Here is a 22,098-nt window from a genome sequence, read left to right on the forward strand (position 1 = left end):
GTACACATTTTAGGCTCTAGTAACTAGAACCACACCACTATGCTAGAATAATACAAATCTTCTCGATACAAAAGGAGAAAAAAGAATTAAGTCACCCATTGGCCTGATGCTTTACCTGTCTCCTTGATCTCTGACCAAAAAAAGGATAAACTATAACTCTTTTCAGTTTCACTTGAGGAAACCTGCCAGAATGATGAACACTTGCTGGGTGGAGAGAAAAGATAACTGATATTATGGCTGCAAAGATCTATAAAACTGCTAGATGGCAGCATAAAGATAAAAAAAACCCTAATTTTGAACTGCCATCTAGTGGCCCCTGGCCCTTTAGGGGACTAACATGATAAACTTGGAGAATGCAGTAATAAATATTTCTCCAATGGGAAAATAGGCAAATCAAGGGCAGAAATAGGTAAACAAATCATTCAGTCCGTCTGCATTGGAAAAAGAAAGATTATTTGGGTTCCACTGAGCTCATTGGCTGAATTCATCTTATGGCTCATCTGCTGAACTCAGCTCATGTTGAAAATCTCTGAACATGCTTTGAACTAGTAAAGAATCCTTAGCTAGCAAAGACCTAATATGTTTCTCATTGTGTAGGGAATGGGCAAAAGGGTTGGGAATTCTACATAACAACATAAAAACATACATACGTACATATGTACATACATACCCATATACCTATTACATCCTACCATTTCTCAGTAAGCAACAGTAAGCAAAATTCAGAAAGGGAAAATTGGTAAAAAAGAAACCGAAGAATTAAGGGTATGTGATAAAAAATGAAAACAGAAAACAAACTAGTTTTCACCAATGCCACTTATATCTTTCTATATCCCTTCTTCCCTTGAAAAACATATTGTTTCTTATTCAGCTCATAGTTTAACTTGAGCCAGAGAAAACAAAGCCTACAAACAAAAATGTAATTTATATGTTTATTTGAAATGTAGTAAGAAAATATGCCATCACTACAGCATAACAGTAAATATAATTACTCTTCAGAATTCTATCCCCCTTTCCCTTTTGGTCACAGGCTAGATTCTGTAGTGTCAGGCTACGCACCAATGATATAGAGAAGCATGATCCATAGTTCATTGTAATGGTACAGGGAAGTGAGCTTAGGAGACAAGGGAACAGCCACAGCTGGACAAGAGACAGATTAGCCCAGAAAAGGAATATGAACATGGCAAACATCTCCCTAGTTTCTTGAGATATAAAGGCAACAGGGGGAGAAATATATTTTCAGACTTTCAGGATTCTATTGATGTAACTTAAAAATAAAATAGAATTAGTTCAATTGGGTGGGTTTCCTGTCTAGACTATCTAGCAAGGTTGACATTAAGATGTAATTGATATATAGCAAATTCTCAACAATTGCTTTAATTATTTTATTATATATGTGTTTGCCACTTTGTGTTCAATTTGAACCTTTGGGAAAAAGAGACTGTACCTTTTGTTTGCTTGATTTAACCCAAATGAAGTCTCTCAGTTCTAAGCAAGTGGCATCCCTGGCTCACTGGATCTGAGCTTAGAACTTTAAGAGCTGTGGTGGTACAGTGGTTAGAATGCAGTACTGCAGGCTACTTCTGCTGACTGCCAACTGCCAGCAGTTTGGCAGTTTGTGTCTCACCAGCTCAAGGTTGAGTCAGCCTTCCATCCTTCCAAGTTCCTTGGTAAAATGAGGACCCAGATTATTGGGGGCAATATGCTGACTCTGTAAACTGCTTAGAGAGGGCTGTAAAGCACTGTGAAGTATATACAGTAAGTCTAAGTGCTATTGCTATTTAGTAGGATTAGGGTATACCAGGAGAGCAGCCTAGAGAGGGAATGGATGGGGCAGAATAAAACAGTGATGGGAAATTACGTCCATATTGTGCCAGGAAGAACGATACAGAAATCACTAAGAATTCAGCTCAGCTCAAAGGAGACTTTATTTAAACCTTTCAAATGTGTTAGTTGTAATAAATGCAGCAAATCAGTCCTTCCTCCTTTCTCCCAGTACTCAGCCATAAGGATTATTGTGTAAATTGAACACAGAAAGGATTATCTTTTGCATCAGCCATACAATGGATTCTTTTAAATGGAAAAATCTGCTGAAAATAATGTATAAATTATGCTTAGATGGAATTTGCATAATTCTTATTACTTTGTTTTGTTAAACATTTGCACTCCTCATGGATTTTATGGTTTTAGGTAGCAAAACTCTTCACTGAAGCTCTCTACTATTCCGGAAAACTGGACTGTAAAAGCCTGTTCCACTATAGATGGTTGAATAGCAGCACTGCAGCATAGAAGAAACCATCTCCCAGCAATGAAGAAATTCCATTCCTGAATGATTTTTTTTTATTATTCTGCAAATCCTAATTTCAATTAACATCTTTGCACCCAACATTTTATCTTCTGCTTTGGAACTCTATGCCAGCAGTTTTCCCAAACTGGATTTGTACTGCCAATACGGTAGCAATGATCAACATCATCTTTATCCACCAGTAGATTAAAGTTGCCACATCCAGGTGATAAGAATTGAGATGACTGTTATATTACAACAAAGAACTACAGAAAACTCTAATTCTATGCTGTACGGGTAATTTGAATTTTGCAACTTGGGTATGGCAACCAAAATAAATCATGATGATGATTATTCCAACATATTTCAGAAATAAAAAGGTTCTGTTTTTGAACTTTATTCCTCTCTGGGCTGGCTTAATTCCAAAATACTTTGAAAATTGGTTAAGGATGTGAAAAAATAAAATCAGTAGCTGCTGTAACAGTTTTAATGTTCTAAATTGTTAATTATTCTAGCACAGCCTGATCTGTTTTGAGGATTTAAATAGATCTATATTCTTGCCTATTCTTCAAGAGTTTAAGGCAACTTGCAGAGGGATTTCTCATGATTTTATGTCCAGAGCAATCATCCTTTGAGGTAAATTGTATTGAAAGAGCATGACAGGTCCCAAACACTCAGAGAGCTTCTATGACTCCCTGGTCTCAATCCAACATGTTAGCCAATAGCCTACACTAGCCTGATCTTGTATAGCAAAATATAATATAATAGACATTATATATGATATCACAGTCAGTAACTTGTTTTTTTTAAAAAAAATAGAAGAATATGAATGTGATGGTAGAATTCTGGAGTAAACCACAGAACATAGAATACAGGGATGGAAGGGATCACAGAGATGTTCTAGTCCAATTCGCTGCTCAAGGCAGGAGACCTTCTCCCATCCCAGTCAAATGGTTGTCCAGCCTATTCTTGAAAACCTCTAGGGATGGAACACCCTCAACTCCAGGAAGTAAGCTATTCCATCAATTGTTTTCGCTCTCAGGAAGTTTTTACTTAGCTTTAGGTTGGATTTCTTTTTGATGATCTTCCACCCATTGCTTCTTGTCCTGCCTTCTGGTGCTTTGGAAAATAAGTCAATCCCCTCTTCTATGTGAGAGCCTCTCAAGTACTGGAAAACAGTTATCATGCCCTCCTGCCAAAAAACCTTCTGTAGCTCCCTCAACTGTTCATCAGTATTCCAAGTGTGACCTCATGATACAAAGTGGTATTATCACTTCTTGTGATTTAAATGCTGCCACTCTCTTAATGCAACCTGGGACTGCATTGGCTTTTTGGAATATAATGTGAAATCGCATAAGGTACCACAAATTCTAATTTTAATAAATAAGCTAAAGTAATTTCTCTTCCCCCCCCCCAGTCACTGTTTGCCAAGATTCCTTTGGTCAAAAAAGGAACAGGTGACTGATGCTGTTCCTGCTGGTTTGAAAATATTCCTCTGCTTTTCTTGAAGATTCACCTGGTATATTCCTTCAACAGTTGGGGACACTTTCAGAAAATTCACAAGGTGTAGTTCAGAGCCATCTTTTGAGTGTCATGTACTCTTAATCTATTTTCTTACCACCATGGCTCATTCTGAAGAATTTCTTGCCCTCTCTTTTACAGCCAGTAATCAGCCTTCTACCACTTGATTTATCTCAGCAATATCACAATCACTTGCTACTGAATATGATGAATATGACAGGAACTCTTTCAAATAAAAGGATGGCAATTCCAGCTTTTAGGTAACAGCTGATGACAGATAATACAGCTTCTTTTTGTTTGTTTTTCATCTTGAATTTGCTGTCTTCTATACATTTGAGGCCTGATCCCAATTTATCTCATTATGTTGCATGCAGTTCCCCCACAAGTCTTTTTTGTAATTAAAAACAATTCAAGTAAGAAGATTTGAGCTTATGCCAATCTCACAAAACAAAGGGGAACAGAATCCTTGTTGCTGTTCAGTCATTTAGCCTTTTCCAACTATTTGTATCTGGGAATATTTTTTCACTAGGATTTTCTTGCCAGTAACAGCTTCACTGAGGCCTTGTAAGCATACATGCATATTCCTTGTAAAAATGGAGAAATTTACATAAAATATGTATACTATATTACCAATATCTGTAGACAAGAATTGAAAAGTTTCCTGTTGAAAGTCCATATCAAGTTAAACAGACCAATGAATGATCTTACATGTCCCTATTTTGTGACTTCTTTAAAGTATGGGGAGGAGTAAGCTAATACACTTTTGTCAATATTGGATATTTGCAAACCAGTTGTCCCAGAAAAAGGAGATCCAAGAGAAAGATTGATTTATAGAAGGGAATGAATAAAATCTATCATTTATTTGGCAAAGAGATGAGAGTTCACCTCAGCTGTAAGCAGCTTGTAAGATTCATCTATAAGGGAAAGGAAAGACACTAATTCAATAATTAAAGATGCCTTATATGTCCCAGATCTGTCAAATTTGCTCTTAGTAAAATATATCACATTGAAAGGAATATGTTATAAAATTAAAAGGCAACTCATGTTATGTAACTGGGAAGATTGAATTACTCAGAAAAATGGTCTGTTTGAATTAGAAGATATATCTTATATATCTATCTTCTATATAACACACACACACATCTATCTATATCTATCTATCTATCTATCTATCTATCTATCTATCTATCTATCTATCTATCTATCTATCTATCTATCTATCTATCTATCTATCTTATAGAAGATAAAGCCGCAGGAGGAAAAAAATGCAACCACAAAAATGGTATAGGTACACAATGGAACACACAAATTCTGATTCCGTTTATAAATTGGAGTGTTCTTATCTATACAGTTGAAGCCACATGTGAATCAGTCCAGTTGTACAGGCTACATAAGACCAAATGCAATAAGCCAATATATATGGAGCTATACGAAGATACATATGGAAAAGAAAGAGGCCAATAGGCACTATATCTAATAGCGTGCATGATAATATTGTAAACCAATACATCTTACCACAGTTGAGGTGTAAATAAATAGTTCTCACATTCATAAACACTTTTACAAGATTTCCATTATGCTGTTCTATAAAAAAGAATTGTTGCAGATCATCCAGAGTCATTTTCCATGAGATGGGCAGCCAAATAAATTTGATTACTAAATAAAATTAAATAAAAAGAGTGTGTACTCCAGATGTTCCAAGAGGTTCAAAGAAGAGATTTTCAAAGTCTGTCCTATATCACCAAGAGGAAATTGAAAAGATGTCAGTCTCCAAAGCAGACAGGACATGAGGTTGGAGCATTCAGACATCAAATATTGCAATTAGGGATATCAAGTAATTTACTGTTCTTAGTACAATCAGAATGGAGGAGGGAATCTACATGGCTTAATTGCCTGAGCTGCATGCTACTTAGAGAGATCTCTTTCTGTGAATATAAAGCTGTCAGAGACTGACAGTTTCCTAGTTTCCATAAAGAATTTGAACTGGTTCATGAAACAGTTCTTTTGTGCTGTGTATTTCTCTGTCTGAGGACAATTGCAATCCCTTCCCACTGCTGTGGCAACTCTCTTTCTGGTAAGAAATAGTTAGCTTGGAGCTTTCTTGTAAGGGTGGTCCCCAAGTTAAGAATGAGTTCTGTTCCCTAACTTGAATTTGTATTTAAATTGTAATTTGTACTTACAAACAGACTGCCAATTACTAAAAATGGTTGATGGTGGTGTCCTTCCTTGAGCCAATGAACTGCAATGCTTCCAGGAAATGCTGAAAACTGCTAAAAACAGAAGGTACATTAAAAACACATGACTTCAGCATTTCCAAAAGCATTGTGTGGCTTCAGTGCTTTTTTGGCTCCAGGAAGAAGAGCTCTGTCCACCATTTTTAGTAACAGGCAGCCTGTTCATATCTAAAGATTGTCTTTCAATCAGACTTTCCTAACACAGAGATTGCCTATAATGCATTTCTTGAAAACAAATCTTTGTTATAATTATAAAACCTGCTACACTAATCATTTTCAGGTTGGATTTCTGCTCTCAGGACCACACAAGGGGAACACTTCAAACTCCCACCTAAAAGTCAAGTTTATTAGTTTTAGCATCCTTTGCTGACCTTGGCTTTTTCTGAGCTTTTCCTTGCCTGACCCCAGTTCTGCAGTTTGAGGTTGTCTATATTCTTTCATGTTAAATAAGAGGCATTTGTAATAGTGTGCAAATCTTATCAGTTTTATGTCAGGTACCTCTTTATCACATAACATGAACCCTTATCTGTTCCTTTCTCTGCTCTTTACTAGGCCAAGTAGTCTTTTGTAAAAAGAAAGACAGGAGCTACTACTATTTTACAGCTGTGCTGAAGCCTTTCTCTCTGCATCAAAAAGTATTCCTTAACTTTTAATACAGGGTAGAACTGCCTGGGTTTGTCAGTGCATGATGCTTGTTAAACTTGAATATTTTCCCCAAATCTCCAGATTGTAGGAAATAAATAGCTAGCATGAACTTCATAGTTAATCTCTAGTGTAATTTAAGTGCAAAACACTGCAAGATACATTTTGCATCAACCATACAAAGACATTTTCTTGATTTGCTTATTGTCTGTAGTAACATTTTCCAGGAAAGCAAAATGGAAGAAAGGAGTTGTAAATCCTGCTTACACCTAATCTTTCTTTACCTAAGCAGCTGAAGGTACTCGAAGCAGTTTCTACAGTGTCCATAGCCTCTCACACAAAGGAGGAGGAAATTAGCTGAAAAAGAGATGAGGGCTGAATGCCTGCTAATAGCTTGTTAATTGCATGCCAGCACTGCCATTTTGTGCGAGTGCCAAACTTCCTGCAGGCACAGGTGCTCTCAGCACACTATCCATAGGTAATCACCTCTTTAATTATACGCTACACCAAAGTCTCTCTGGCAACAATAATCTTGCTGTTCTTTGTGGCCATCTACTTTTTGTTCAAATTCACACAGAAAAAGGGGGTTATTTACCTTTCTTTTGCCAAATGAAGCTGTACATTTTAGAAAAATCTTCCCTTCTTTTGCATAAGCAATATTGAGTACTGAGGAAAAGAACAATTTCTTTGTCCTCTACTAGTGATCTAAAATTGTAGCTGTGTTCCACCACCTCCTCCTTCAGGAACATGGGCTGAAATGTTTGTCATCATAGATGGTGTGTAAATAATGTTATATAAGAGGAACAAACTTTATTCAATAACACTGAAATTTATTCAAAAGAGGATTTAAAACTCATAAGTTACTAGAAGGATATGGAAACAGATAAGATACTATACATTCAAATCAATGTTTGATGTTTTAATAATTAAAAGGACCATACACATAATTAACCCAAAGAGTGATTTGGATAACTTTAATACACTTACAATGGATTTACAAAAGACAAACTTAAGGTTTTGAAATAAAATTCTAGGACATTATTTGAAGGAATTAAAACCAAGATAGTTAAAAGTACAGGGAAAGAATATAAAGTTGGTTTATTTCATCAAAATTAAAACAGATATGTAGTGGTCTCTGCTAACTCTTAATGGACCTTTGCTAACTAGGAATGAATGACCAGGTTTTTACATTTTGGTAAGATAAGATATAAGAAAAAGAGCATTTGTTGTATTTTAAGAGAGGGAGATATGTTACTAAATATAAATATATTTCTTTTCTATTTTTCTTCCTATATTTTCTTTTGTACATTTTCTGGCATTAGTTTTTATCTTTTCAATTATAATTCAATTATAATGTTTAATAAAATTATTATTTAAAAGAAGATGGCAATTGGGACCAACAATTCTATCACTAAGCAACACAGCTTAGTATTAAGCACAGTATTACATGACTATGCCATACTCACAACAGCATTTGTGGCCGTCCCAGTTACCATAGTTAGGTGAATGGTTGCAACCTCCAGTGGTCACATGATTGCCATTGGCAGCCTCCTGCCAGTTTCACATTGACTTTGCTTCTTGGACACCATTGCAAGTGGTGATCATATGACTACCAGATACCATAATTGTGAGCCTGTTGCCAATCACAATCAAATGACTGCAGAGACACTACAGCAACTCCAACTATAAGAAATGGTATAGGTCTTTCCATTCAGTGCTGCTGTAACTTTGAATGATTGCCAAACAAATTATCATTTGAGAATTCTCTTTAAAGTTTTCTCTAACTGTTGAATATTCATCCATACAGTGAATGATTGTTCTGCTAAATAAGAAAACAGCATGTCATTCTAACTTTCTATGAGGTCTCAAACTCCTGTATCACAGAATCCTGCAATGCTCCAAATGTTCCCTTTTCTAGTTCTGCTAGTTCCTAATAAGAGGCATGAAAATGTTCTTGTAGAAAGCTTTAAAAACATACAGCCAGGAATTTAATCATTTTTTTTTGTTCTCTGTTAATTAAGAACAGAAGAACCTGCTGACTTCATCCTAATCTAAACTAAGCTAATCAACATATATGACAACAGAAAAATCTGCCTACCGTATTTGTTCAGATTGCCTATCATTTATTTTTATTTTATTTTTTATTTTTATTACATTTATATCCCGCCCTTCTCCGAAGACTCAGGGCGGCTTACAAGCTTAGCAGTAGCCTTCATTCTATGTATATGCCTGCTTGTTAGGGCTTTCACACACACCCCAAGCAGCATTATTACAAAGTCAGCTTATTGCCCCCAACAATCTGGGTCCTCATATCATACTGAATGGGAAGTTTGTTCAGCAATTTAGTTGGTTGCATCATCCTCTTGTAAATCATCAGACAATGATTACAATTGCCAACATCATTGTTTCACAAATAGAAAAATATAACACAACTATCTCCAGTTATTCATCTGCAATCACAATGAAGATAGTAATACACTTCAAGAATGTGCACATTTCACATAAATAACCATATCAGTATGCTTCCCTTTTATTTATTTAAATAGCATACATTTCTGCTCCCAAATCTGAAGTATTCTTCAGAGAGACAGAAATCATTTTGTAAACCTAGCATTATTTCAGAGCCAGTTTGTTGGTTAAATGGGTAAGCACTGTAAATACCTCAATACTGAAGTTCAATATTTTGTAACAGTTGTCACATACAGTGCATTCAGAAAGTATTCAGACCCCCTTCACTTTTGTCAATTTTGTTATGCTGCAGCCTGACTCTACAGTTGTGGAAATTTCTTTATTTTTCTCATTAATCTACACTCAGTACCTCATAACGACAAATTTTAGAAATGTTTGTAAATTTATTCAAAAGAAAAAACTGAAATATCACATTAGCAAAAGTATTCAGATCCTTCACTCAGTGCTTTGTTGAAGCACCTTTGGCAGCAATTATAGCCTTGAGTCTTTTAACATTTATAAATGTCCAGTTGTTTTGTGCAATCCTAATCTTTTAATTTACACATTGCTATTTTTCTGCTTGGGAAACATCTAAAGCATTTTTCAGTGTTAAATCACACTCTTAGTCTTCTTGTTATTACCTTTCCCAAGCAAACAATTAAAAGAATCTTTCAAGAGCCCAAATGCATAAGTCTGTGCTAATCATTTAAAACCAGTCACATTTCTCCTTTCTGTTCTTTCTGCTATGTATTGGTGTAAATTACTTGAAAACCATTTTGATAGTAAACTGCTGTGTCTGTTTAAACTCCAGACTGCTTGTCTCCAGAGTTGTTACTTGTGTTTTGAGCGGGAAGTATTGCTTTAATTCCATTGGCTGCTGCCTAGCGGTGGTCTGTATTAATAGAAGTTTAGCAGCAGTTCATGCTGCTTCTGTATTAACTTAATAAATGTGTTGTTGTTTTTCACCACCGCCTTGTCAATGCTTCACCGATCCCGATACTTAACACTTTCCTTATATTTTTCATACATAAAGATATGTGTACAATAAGCTTACAAGACTACCTAAGTTAAAACAAAATGGATTTTGTTTTCTTCCCTAAGGGTGGAAGACCGGGAAACAAGCTTCCTGCAATTGCTTCTGCTCAAGTTGGCCTGGCCTGAAAGAAGTTGCAGTTTTCTGTGGCCCTTGGGAAGCTCATTTCCTTTCTGACAAATATTCTTTCCATTTGGGTAGAAGAAATAAAGTTCAGTGCGGATGCTTTTTCTAATCTTTCCCCAGATTAGAAGGTATTCTCTCCCTGCACTGAAATTTCAAAAAGTTAAGTTTTTTAAGCGCCACACCTAGAGAAACCTTCATGTGGACCATATGGGTTTCTTTTCTGTCTACAACACAGCTGAACAATAAATACAGCCAGAAATGCCTAGAAGGAGAGAGAGAGAGAGAGAGAGGAAGAAGTTGAGAGGTAATAAAAAGAGAAGCCTCAGCACTATAGAGTGAAAGACAGCAATTAAACTCATGTATTTTGCTCAGGAAATCAATAGTAAATGATAGCAAAGGCAATCTTATTGGATTGGAGCCATCTGTTCTATGTAACACCTTCTGATGCCTCGTTCTTAAGAATACAGAATAACAGTCCAACCCCCTGCTCAGGCAGGAAAACTTAAGATGCATTCATATGTAAAATATGATAAAATAATCATTTCTCTGACTACTGGTAAAGTAGTTAGGTCTTTCATTTTCAGAATCAGAAATGCAGTCTTGCCTCAGATATTTAGAGTTAGTTGTTTCACATTATTTCTGTTATTTTCTCCCTAGCTTGAGATTCCGCCTTCTTCCTGGAGGCAATCATTTTACTCCACACCATTGTACATAAAATATTTATTATAACTGATATGGAATAATCATTGTATGGTTCTTAAAAACTCTTAAAGTGAAAGCAGTTCTGATATTGATTTCAACCATATTCTTTTCTTCCAATTACTGCAATAACTCTTCCTGACATACAAATAATTGAATGAAAACATAAAAACAGTAAAACTGTACTAGATCATATTAATCATTACAGATGTTGAAATAATTGAATTTGGATTCAAATGTCTTTGACCAAAATTTTTAAGCAAAGAAAGAAATGCTTAGAATTTATTCAAGCTCTGGAAGGCCAGGCCTTCCCTATCAGCATTGTCAGCCATTTCATTGAAATTACAGATTTCTTACAGAGACTCATTATCACCAACACCTTTTGTTATTGTACTGATTCCTCTGTCAACAAGACTGAACAAGTCAAGCCAAACATCAGAAACATCTGCCAGGCTATCCCACCTCCTTTACATGAATGATCTGAAGCCATATAGAAAAACACAATCTGAAATAGAATCCCGGCTGCACAGTGTCTGAACATACAACCAAAATATTGCAAGGAAGTTTGGACTTGACAAATGTTCCACTCTATCAATTTTTTTTTACAGTTTGTAATATTTTATTAGATTATAGAATAATATACAAAAATACAAAAGCAAATACTAGGACACACTGGGGAGGAAAAATGGGAAAAGTGAGGGGGAGAAGGGAAAAAGAAAAGAAAAGGCATTGACTTCCAAATTCCTCTGTTGCAGTAGCAGGAAGCATAAACACTGAACCTCAACTTTTTACTTTTCCATAATATTATAAACTAGACATTTCTATAACAACCAATGAATCTAACCAGTAAAACTGAAAATCCCCCCCCCCCTTTTATTTAGTCATCAAGTGTTTGACATCTTGCTAAGCACTGGTGGTATTCAAATACTGATGTTACAATCTGTGAAAAGGTTGAAAAGCCCTGTCTTAGTGGACAATCACTTAAGTATGAGCCAGCAGCATGCTGCAGCTGCCAAAAGAACCAGTGCTGTTCTGGGCTATATCAACAGAAGGATAGTATCAAAATCATGCACAGTATTAATACCACTATATACAGGTAATTCTCAACTTACAACAGTTCCTCTAGTGACTGTTTAAATTTACAATGGCACTGAAAAAAGTAATTTATGACCACTGCAGCATCCCCATGGTCATGTGATCAGAATTCAGATGCTTGGCAACTGAGTTGTATTAATGATGGTTGCAGTATCCCAGTCATGTGATCACATGTCAAGACTGATTTGCATTTTCACCTATATTTGTTGGCAGCTTGACAAAGAAAAGGGGGGAGGGGATAAAATGCAAGGGTGGGGGCAGTTGCATCTGAGCATTGGCTGGTCCTGTGAGAGAGTACCCAACCCAAGGAGATCGCAACAAAGACGATTAGAGATCTGGAGGCTAAAACATAAGGAGAATGCTTGCAGAAACTGGATATTTCTAGTCTAACAAAAAGAAGGACTGGGGTAACATGATAGCAGTCTTCCAATATTTGAGAGGCTGTCACAAAGAAGAGGGGAACAACCTATTCTCCCAAATACCTGAAGACAAGACAAGAAATAACAGATTGAAACTTATCCAAGAGAGAACCAACCTAAAACTAAGGAGAAATTTCCTGACAGTGAGAACAGTTAACCAGTGGAACAGCTTGCCTTCAGAAGTTGTGGGTGCTCCATCACTGGAGGTTTGTAAAAAGAGGTTGGACAGCAGTTTGCCAGGATTGTTATAGGGTCTCCTGCTTGACCAGGGGGTTAGAAGACCTCCAGTACTTTTTTTGTAAAAGAAAAAGGTGCCGGAACTCACACAAGTCATACAACCCGCCTTGCCTACCCTACAAGGTTCCATCCAAAAAAGGTGCCGGAACTCCATTCTGAGCATTCTATGAGGAAAAAAAGCCCTGAAGACCTCCATGGTCCCTTCCAACTCTGTTATTCTGTATTCTGCAAGAGTACAGACATTTACTTAGTCTTGAAATCTGGGTTTTCTTTAGCTTAGGGAAAGGTTGAAGATTCTGTATGATTAAGTAGCCAGAAACAAATCCCACAACTAGATCAGTAGACATTTGAAATCAAAACTATTCATTCCATGAAGTGTAAAAGGCGACTATTTTAATGCATTGCTAACATCTCCTGAGTCATTCATTATTTTATGTTTTAATGGCATACTTCTTTTGTGGTTTATTTGTCCAGTCAGCTGTTGTGAGTTGGTGAAGGTCATGTTTTAAATAAAATGGAAAAGACTTATATCCAGTTTTAACTTCAACTAATTATAGCTCATCAAATGTCACTCTGCACTAATTGATGCTGGTAAGGTTTATTGAGCTAGCATTCCTTTGTCATTACCTGCAATCATTCTGCTGTCCTCTGGTATGTGGCTTTTGCTAAGGAGTTCTTCTATATTTCCCCAAGGGCATACTGAAAAAAATCCCTTTTCTTGTCTCTGCTTCTATACTATTCCACTTTGGTGAAACAAAATAATATTAAGAAAATAGACAACAAGAATTATTTAGGAGGAAAGGAAAGACAAAACCTGAGGGCATTACAATTCTAAAAGGAGAGCAGGAGGAATACAAAATATAAAAGGTGACTGCTATTGTAAGTTATACTGACTTTATATACTTTATAAAGTATATACTTTTATATACACTTTCTACGTAACTCTTAATTGCAAAAGAAGAATTAAAATACTTCAGGTTATTTAAAAATGGAGAGAAGTAGAGTAAAATTTGGCCATTGCTGTACAGAAGGATAATAGAGAATACAGAATAATTACATAATTGATATTAATTAATAAGGATAGAGAATATTTACAAATAGTACAGAAGGATACAGAAGCATAGTTGTTGCAAGGATTAAACAGCAAAAAGCAAATGTCTAGAATAAGTAGGAACAAGCCAGTAGAAAAAACTTGTACTCCCCAACCCTGCTTTGCAACAAATCATAGTTTACCATTAAATCAGAATAAACAGATTGTGCTTTTTTGTGGCTTTCACTCTAAGTCAGATATTGCAAATAATATTCAGTTAGTTTAAGAAGAACAAGGATACAACAGTGCTTCAACTATAGATTCATTGAATGAAGGTTCTGATCACAATAATCATGGGGAGGAGGAATGTAGGTGCAATAAATGACATTAATTCTATTCAGGTATTTAGTCTGATATATATGGCAATATAAAATATCTAAAGGATCAAGAAACTTATATCATTTCCTCTCATCATCTTGCATCATTTTTTCTACCTCAATTAAAGGCAATGAAACTGGTATAGGTCATCCCAATCTCTTACACCAGAGGTTGAAAGAAAATTTAGCTTGAGGTCTGCAGCTGGCCACACTCTCAAAAACAGTTGGGCTAAGACTAAAAAAAAAGAAAGTTGAATTTGAAGAAAAACTACATTTTTTTATTTAAATTCCCTATAATTTCTCTCTCTCTCTCTCTCTAATTTATATGGTCATCCGTCTCACAGAAAGTGGGCAGCACAAAACAAACCAGTAAAATAGGGCAACTATTATTTAAAACTCTTATATCATAATTATTAAAAAGAATTATAAATTATAAAAGCAGAGCTAGAACAGGAAAAGAAAACAATAGATGGAGGGATATCATTGATAACAGAGCCCCCTCATGCGTTCACCCATTCCCTGGGGTCCTCAGGCCTGCTGGTATAACTAGATCTTGAGGGATTTTCAGAAGCTCAGGAGTGATGAAGCCAACCTTATCTCAGGGGAGAAAATTCCACAATATCGGTGACACAGCAGAAAAAGCCCACTACCTAATACATTTTTAATATAATATGTTATTATTTTGTTTACTTATTTTGTCCTCTTGACACATTAAAAAGTACAGTTTAACAATAACTAAGATCCCTCTTTCCTGCACAAGTAGGGTTCTTAAAAATCAAGTTAAAAACTGGACTAGGGATGCTGTCTTGGAATATTTGGTTCCTGTTCCAGATGGGAAGTTTAGCAGAACCCAGATCAAAGTGCAATTTTTCTTACGTTACAATAGTTAAAGGAAAAGATAGACAAGAATCAGTCTGAATGTCAAGCTGAGAAGGGCAATCAAAATACAGATGACTCAACTTGTAACAATCAAGATGAGGTTCACAAGGAAAATCAAGATCCAGGCAACCAACCCATTTAAACTCTTAATCAGAGTGTCAAAGAACAGGATGCAAGGGAGACAATTAGAGGAATATGCAATACAGTATTTCCACCAACAGGCTGTTTTTGAGTATGTAATGTAGCATTTGCTTGAGATGTGAGGTTACTCAAGAGCAACTTCTTTTCATAATTATTTCTTTCTCTTGGGCTTGGGAGATAGGTCCAAGATACTGGTTCTTCTCTGCTCCTTATATTCTTCCTACTGCTAATTTTCCTCTCTGTTTTTTGTCTATCTCTTCAAAGCAACCTAAGAAGGCCCTCATGCACAGAATGGGTGATACTGAATTTAATCATAAAAGGATGCCCAGAAATATATTCTATAGCCCTGACAAACACTGATAGATTCTGTCACTTCTGCTTTTTCCCCCTTCTATTCAACTATTTCTTAGGGCACAATTATTGTTAATAATATTATAAACTAGAGAATGGACAGATTATATACAATTGCTGAGTCATAGAACTAAATTTAGGACATTCAGATAGAATGGATAAGGAAGTGATTCAGCATGTGCGTGTGTGCGCACACGCACAGAGAAAGAGAGAGAGAGAATTTCTTCAAAGGACACAATTTATGGAACTCAACTATCATAGAAAATAGATAACTATTGTGTTTCCTGAAAATAAGACCTGGTCTTATTTATTTATTTATTTTGCCTCCAAAAGAGGCACCAGGTCTTATCCTCAGGGGTTGTTTCCACAGTCTCACCTCGCAGCAGTAGCATCTACAACCCTACCCAGCCAGCCCACTTCTATGGCCACTCACTGCTGCTAGCCTCAGAGGCCTACAGGAAATGCCTCTGCAGCTGAGAATGGAGTGCTGGATTGAAGCACCCAGCAACACCCCAACCCCCCCGGCCTCCATTACACCATCAGGGGCCTTCTGGAAAGATTGAATCCATAGCTTGTTTCTCAGATGCAGAGGCTTTTTCTGAAGGTCTCTGATGGCAAAATGGAGGCTGTGGGTGACATGTGCGAGTGGTGGTGAGCGGCTATAGAATTGGGCTAGCGAGGCAAAGCAGGTGTTGATTCATGGGAGGCATGGCTGAAACGGTAGGCGGGGTGCGTGGGGCAGCTCCACCTCCCTGCTTGATTTTTAGGTAGTGCCTCACCCCAAAACTAGGGCTTATTTTGGGGATAGGGCTTATATTAGGCCCATCCCCAAAAATCAAGCTAGGGCTTATTTTCGGGGGCAGGTCTTACTTTTGGGGAAACACAGTATTAATAACTTTAAAAGGATATCAGACAAACACATGGTTCTTTAAGTGTTCCCTACAATTACTTTCAGAAAGCAACAAATAATTTCAATGCTAAGGCTGGATTCAAGAATATCTGCAAGAGAGGTAAAAAAAAGGCAAGATGGCCAGCATAACATATGCTTGATCTCTGCCTAAATCAGTCAAGGGTCCATTCAGAAACCTGAGTGGCTGAGACATTTTTGTAGAAAAGGACAGTAGATTTGGAAAGTATACTTTATGGCCAGTAAGGCATTTCTGACAGTTGCAAAATGTCACACCACCAGCCTGCAGTCACATGACTGTGATTTGGGTTCTTGGCAACTTGTTTGAACTTACAATCAGTTGCAAAGCAGCCCACAATCACATGATTTTTATTTGCAATCATCTCTGCCAACCTTCCCAGAAAACCAATGGGAAGCTGGCAGAGAAGTTTGCAAATTGCTGCCAACTGCCCAGAGAATTCCCTCTCATCTCTGGAGCCTTGCTGAAAGAGTTCCCTGCCAATCCAGGCCTGCTTAGATCTCGACAGCCGAAAGCCAAGCAGGCACACCTTTTAAAATCCTTTTCTCCCTGCCTCTGTGAGTTCTCCACAAAGGAAGGGAGAGAAGGGTCTCAAGGTCTGTGCATGCCTGAATTTCCAAGCCCAAATCCCTCTCCCCTCTGCCTCCATGCGCTTTTGCTCTTGAAGTTCCACCTGCTGGGAGGGAATCTCCATTTTTTACCCATAACTGAGAGGTCTTAGCTCTCAACGGGCTGCCTGCCAGAGAACCTGCTGGGGAGCTGAGATGTCTTCCTGGCAGACAGCCTCTTTTGTCCCATCCACTGAATGACCCAGGAGACATTTTAACAGTCACAACCGGAAGTGCCAGGATTGTGGTTGTTGAATGAAGCAGTTATTTGGACATCTCATATAATGTCCACTTCCTCAATGATTGAAGTTCTGGTTTGAATGTGGTTGTAACTTGAGGACTACCTGAAAAAGCAAAAAAGTTCAATATGTGAGGAGGGCGTTGATTATGTTACTTCTGTTCCTCTCCCATCACTGTCCATTTATAGGAATGACTTTGAAATGGTGGAACTACCTTTTTGTGGTCATACTTTTTACAGTTTAAACTTCTGGGAAATCAGGAGTTTAAATTACGGGAATCTCCAAAGAAAGGTGGGATTGTCTGTGTCATCCTTAACATGCAGAGGGCAAAGTAGAAGGAGCACTGTCAATGGGCAGGGGAATGCTTTCCTCCTTTTCACACATACAATTGGCATTTTACAGAAAGATCTTTAGTCTTGAACTTAAACTAGCAATTGAAGCAATAGCTGCAATCTTGGTTACAAATAAACTGTTGAAATCAATTGACTGCAGGGTTACTGAAGCAAACAGCCTAGGATTAAAAGCCTAGACCTTCTTCACATTTGCTTTGACATAAAGCAATATGCCCTCACTCCAAAGCACAGCATGGAAAAGACAAGTGAGAAATAGACAGCAGTTGTTTCGTAACTAATTTTGTTCAATTCCTATATGTGAGCATTTTTGTGCCCGTGAAGGGAATGTTTATGTCAGCTTGGAAGCTCACAGAAACTCTTTCTTCTTGTCTTGATTTTTGTAAAGTCAGTTTTCCTCATACATTGGATTTTTCTTTCTGGGCAAAATGCCAAGTCATGTGAAGAAATTCAGAGCTGCACGTGAGGTCCATCTGAAGCAGCATCGTTTTGCCTTGTGGAGTCATCTTGAGTTAGAGTGAAGGAGAACTTTGATGTGAAATATCTGGCTGTTCTGCTAGACGTCTGCTGAAATAGATATGGATCCCAAATTCCTGGGTCCTTGGCACTTGATAAGTAGCCTTGAAGATCATTTTTAACTAATGTAAAGCATCCCTTTGAGGTTTCTACAGCTTTACTGCTCGGATATTGTACTTGTGTTTCCTTTAGCAACTTTAGAGGACCTTTCTATGCAAGTCTTTAAAAGCAATTTGCTAAATCAAGGAACTAGATACCCTCATTCTCTGTTATCTGACAATCTGTACAAATGTTCAGTATGTGATTGTATAACCATCATAGGCTGCTATTTCTTGAGATCACAGATACGGTAGTTTTGTGTGGTCCTTATTTTTTAGGGAAACTGACACAGAGAATGTAGATTGGAACCTCCTAACCTTTGCTTTATGTTCTTTTCCAGGTTTTGCCATGGAGTTCTTAGTTTAAAATAGGCAGAGAAAAATGGCATTTATTAAAAATGCATTTTGTGAAAAATGCTCACAAAAATATACAGGAAAGAATGTAATTTAACTTTTTGAAAAAGAATAAATAGGCACATTGGATGAAATGGACTTACTGCCCTACATGTTACCAGTGATAGACAGATCTGCCTTAACCCCAACTTCACTTGATTTGTCAGTTCTCTCTCCCACCCCAACATTAAGCTCAGTTGGTACATTTCTACCTGAACAATTTAAAAACTGTTGACATAACTTTTGTCTGAATTTCTGCTGCATTTCATTTTTGTATGAACTTTTCTTAACATTTTTTTTTTAAAAAAACACCAATTTGAATATGTGCTGATTCAGTCCAGATTTTATCTCTCTCTGTATATTTTGGGAACGAATGGGTCTGACTGAAGAAATGTTCACAGAGAATCTTCATAGAGAAAATGTAACTCAAAGGAGTTATTTTAATTAAATATAAGGTGGCTAATAATGTTTTCTTTCTTTTGCTTATTTTACAAGGAAGGCATCTTATATTTAGATAAGAACAGCTTCTGAACATTCTTTAAATATTGCCTACCTCTGACAGGAAAACAGAATAAGAGAAATAATTAGCACATACTGAACTCTCATGGAACTTCTGCTTAAATGTTAATGTTTATACAGAACTAGAGAGAGATACTTCAGAACAAGATTCAATTAACACAGTTAATATTATTTTAGCTAGAGGAAGAACACAGGGTTCAACTTAAATTGAAACTACTGTGCACATTTTGGGGATGGGGGGAGCTTAAAACCTTACCCACGGTTGCTTCAGTTCTGAACTGTCTTGCATGCAAGTTTCAAAAAAGTAAAAACAACCTCCACGGATGTCAATGGAGATCTTTTTTCATTTTTTGATTGAGAACCATATGCCTCTGCCAATTAAAATAAAACAGGTTGGCTATATGGTATATAATTAATGTGTGCTCTGATCCTATCAGTGAATTCATATCACAGAGTTAGGAAAGGCCTTTTAAGCCATCTAGACCAACTCTCTGTTCAATATAGAAATGGATCCCAATTAAAGCATCTCAGCCAGATGGCTGCCTAGTTTCCTGGTTTGTAAGGACTGAGACTGCCAAGTGAAAACTCATGGTTTTTCTGGTGAGCCAGAACTGTTATCTAAAGAACTTCCAGCTGCCTCCCAAGGCCATCATGAGACAGGCCAAGTATCTGTTAACCTAGAGTGGCAGGAGGAAAAAGCCTAGAGCTTATACTCTGGAACATGTGCATGCACACAGATCACATACCCAGAGAATCCCCACACTTTATCGCATTGTGGTGGATGTTACCTGCTCAGTTTGAGGCTTCATTCTGGTCTTCAGTCAAGATTTTAATCTTGTCAGATCATTTATTAGGATCTGCTGCCAAGTGAAGTGCTCAAGAAGTGCTTAAGTGTCGGGAGAGCTGTGTTTTATTGCTGAGCCCTGATTTGAAGCCAGGTGTGCCTAAAATATGATCAGTGAAAGAGATCCCACCCTGCTTCTCTGGATAATGCTTACAATGTCAAATCATAGTCTAGAAAGATTGTTTTCTAACATTCAGTTGGAATCTGTCTTATTCTAAGATAAATACATTATTTTTGAGAATACATCCCAGAACAAAAAGAACAGCTCTGGATCTTCTTCTGAGTGATAATCTTTCCATTCTTTTCAGAGACCCACTTAGTCTTATGGAAAAAATATTGCAGTAGGAGTTCACCAAACTAAATCTGAGCCAGCAATGTGATATGGCTACAGAAAAGGCAAACACAATTTTAGACATCAACAAAAGGACTCTTAATTTTCAAATTTCCAAATCATGGTGTCAGGTCCCCAAATAAATGTGTTGCTTTTCTTTCAATCATCTATATGCATTTATAACCATTCTTTGGGGTCTGCCATTCTGTTGGGACGGGGGATGCTCGGGGGTTGCTTTGCATTGCCTTGCCACTTTGCCCTTCCCCCAGAGGAAGGAATGTGCCAGAATACCATCATCCTTATCTGGAAGGCAGTTTGCACTTGGAGCCAGAGGGAAACAAAACTGACAGAGACCTTGAAGAAGTGCGCCAATGGAGCCAGTTACCAAAACAATATACCACCAGTGGATTGGCTGAGATTCAAATGGACAGTGGGACCCTGGGGGGAGTAGTAATGAATATTGCCCTTGATATACTGCTTGTGTGGCATTTTTCCTCAGACCTCGCTTTAATCCTTGCTATCACTAGCTCCTAATAAAAGTTCCTTTTGAGACAATGCTTGTTTCAAGAGTCCTGCTTTCTTGGGAGATCTAGTTGAGGTAGGTCCTTACATATAGAATCATAGGGCTAGAAGGAACTTTGGAGATCTTCTATACCAACTCCCTACCCAAAGCAGGAGTCCTTATACCATCCCAAATGGATACCCAACTTTTTCTTGAAAACCACTAGTGATGGAGCACCACAACTCCAGGAGCAAGCTGTTCCATTGGTTAATTATTCTAACCATCAAGAAATTTCTCCTTAGTTCCAGGTTACAGCTCTCTTTATCAAGCTTCCACTCATTGATTCTTCTCCTACCTTTAGGTCTTTTGGAGAAAAGGTCAACCACCTCAAATACTGCAAGACAGCTATCATGTCACCCTTAATCCTTCCCTTCATTAGGCTGGACATACCTAGTTTGTTTAGCCATTCATTGTACATTCATTTGTCTCCAGTCCCCATATCATCATTGTTGTTCTTCTCCACACTCTTTCTAGGGTATCACAGCAACCAGAACTGGGTGTAGTATTCCAAGTGTGGCCTCACTGGTGCTGTATAAAGTGGTACTATCACTTCTCATGATCTTGATGCTGTCTCTCTGTTCATGCAGCCTAGGACTGCATTGGCTTTTTTGGCAGCTGCAGCTAAATGATAGCTCATATTTAAGTGCTGGTTCACTAGGACACCTAGATCCCTATCACAGTGACTACTGTTGAGCCAGGTGCTTTCTATATTATATCTCTGCATCTGTTTTTTCCTTCCTAAGTGCAGATCATTATTTTCTCACTACTGAACTACAATGTATTGTATAAGACCTATTTGTCTAGTCTGTCAAGATCCTTCTGAATCTTGAATCTATCTTAGCAATTCCCTCCAGCTTGGTTTTGTCTGCAAATTTGATGAGCTCTCCTTCTATCCTTTCATCTAGATAATTCATGAAGATGTTGAAGAGTACTGGGCTCAAAAAAGACCTTGAGATAGCCTGCTGCATGCTTCTCTCCATGTAGATGTAGTTCTGTGGAGGACTACACATTGAGTGCAATTGGCCAGCCAGTTATGAATCCATCTAGCAGTGATACTGTCCAGCCCACATTTTTCTATCTTACTCAGAGGTAGGTTGTGGTCTACTTTGTCAAATGCCTTTCTGAAGGCTAACTATACTATATCCACAGCATTTCCTTGATTTATTAATTTAGTCACTTTATCAAAGAAAGGAATA

General features: G+C 37.4%; 1 protein-coding gene across 1 annotated transcript in view; it reads left to right on the forward strand.

Moving 5' to 3' along the window:
• CPS1 (carbamoyl-phosphate synthase 1) overlaps positions 1 to 2,289 on the forward strand; it is a gene marked incomplete at its 3' end in the record, with an annotated part of 181,118 nt that extends 178,829 nt beyond the window's left edge. Inside the window, exon 38 of the mRNA XM_081313498.1 lies at positions 2,191 to 2,289. Within this exon, the coding sequence (XP_081169624.1) occupies positions 2,191 to 2,289 (99 nt within the window). The remainder of the gene's footprint in view (positions 1 to 2,190) is intronic.
• Between the last annotated feature and the right edge of the window lie 19,809 nt (positions 2,290 to 22,098).

This window comes from Vipera berus (genome assembly GCF_964194415.1).
Source record: "Vipera berus genome assembly, chromosome: 1".
Classification (NCBI taxonomy): Eukaryota; Metazoa; Chordata; class Lepidosauria; order Squamata; family Viperidae; genus Vipera; species Vipera berus.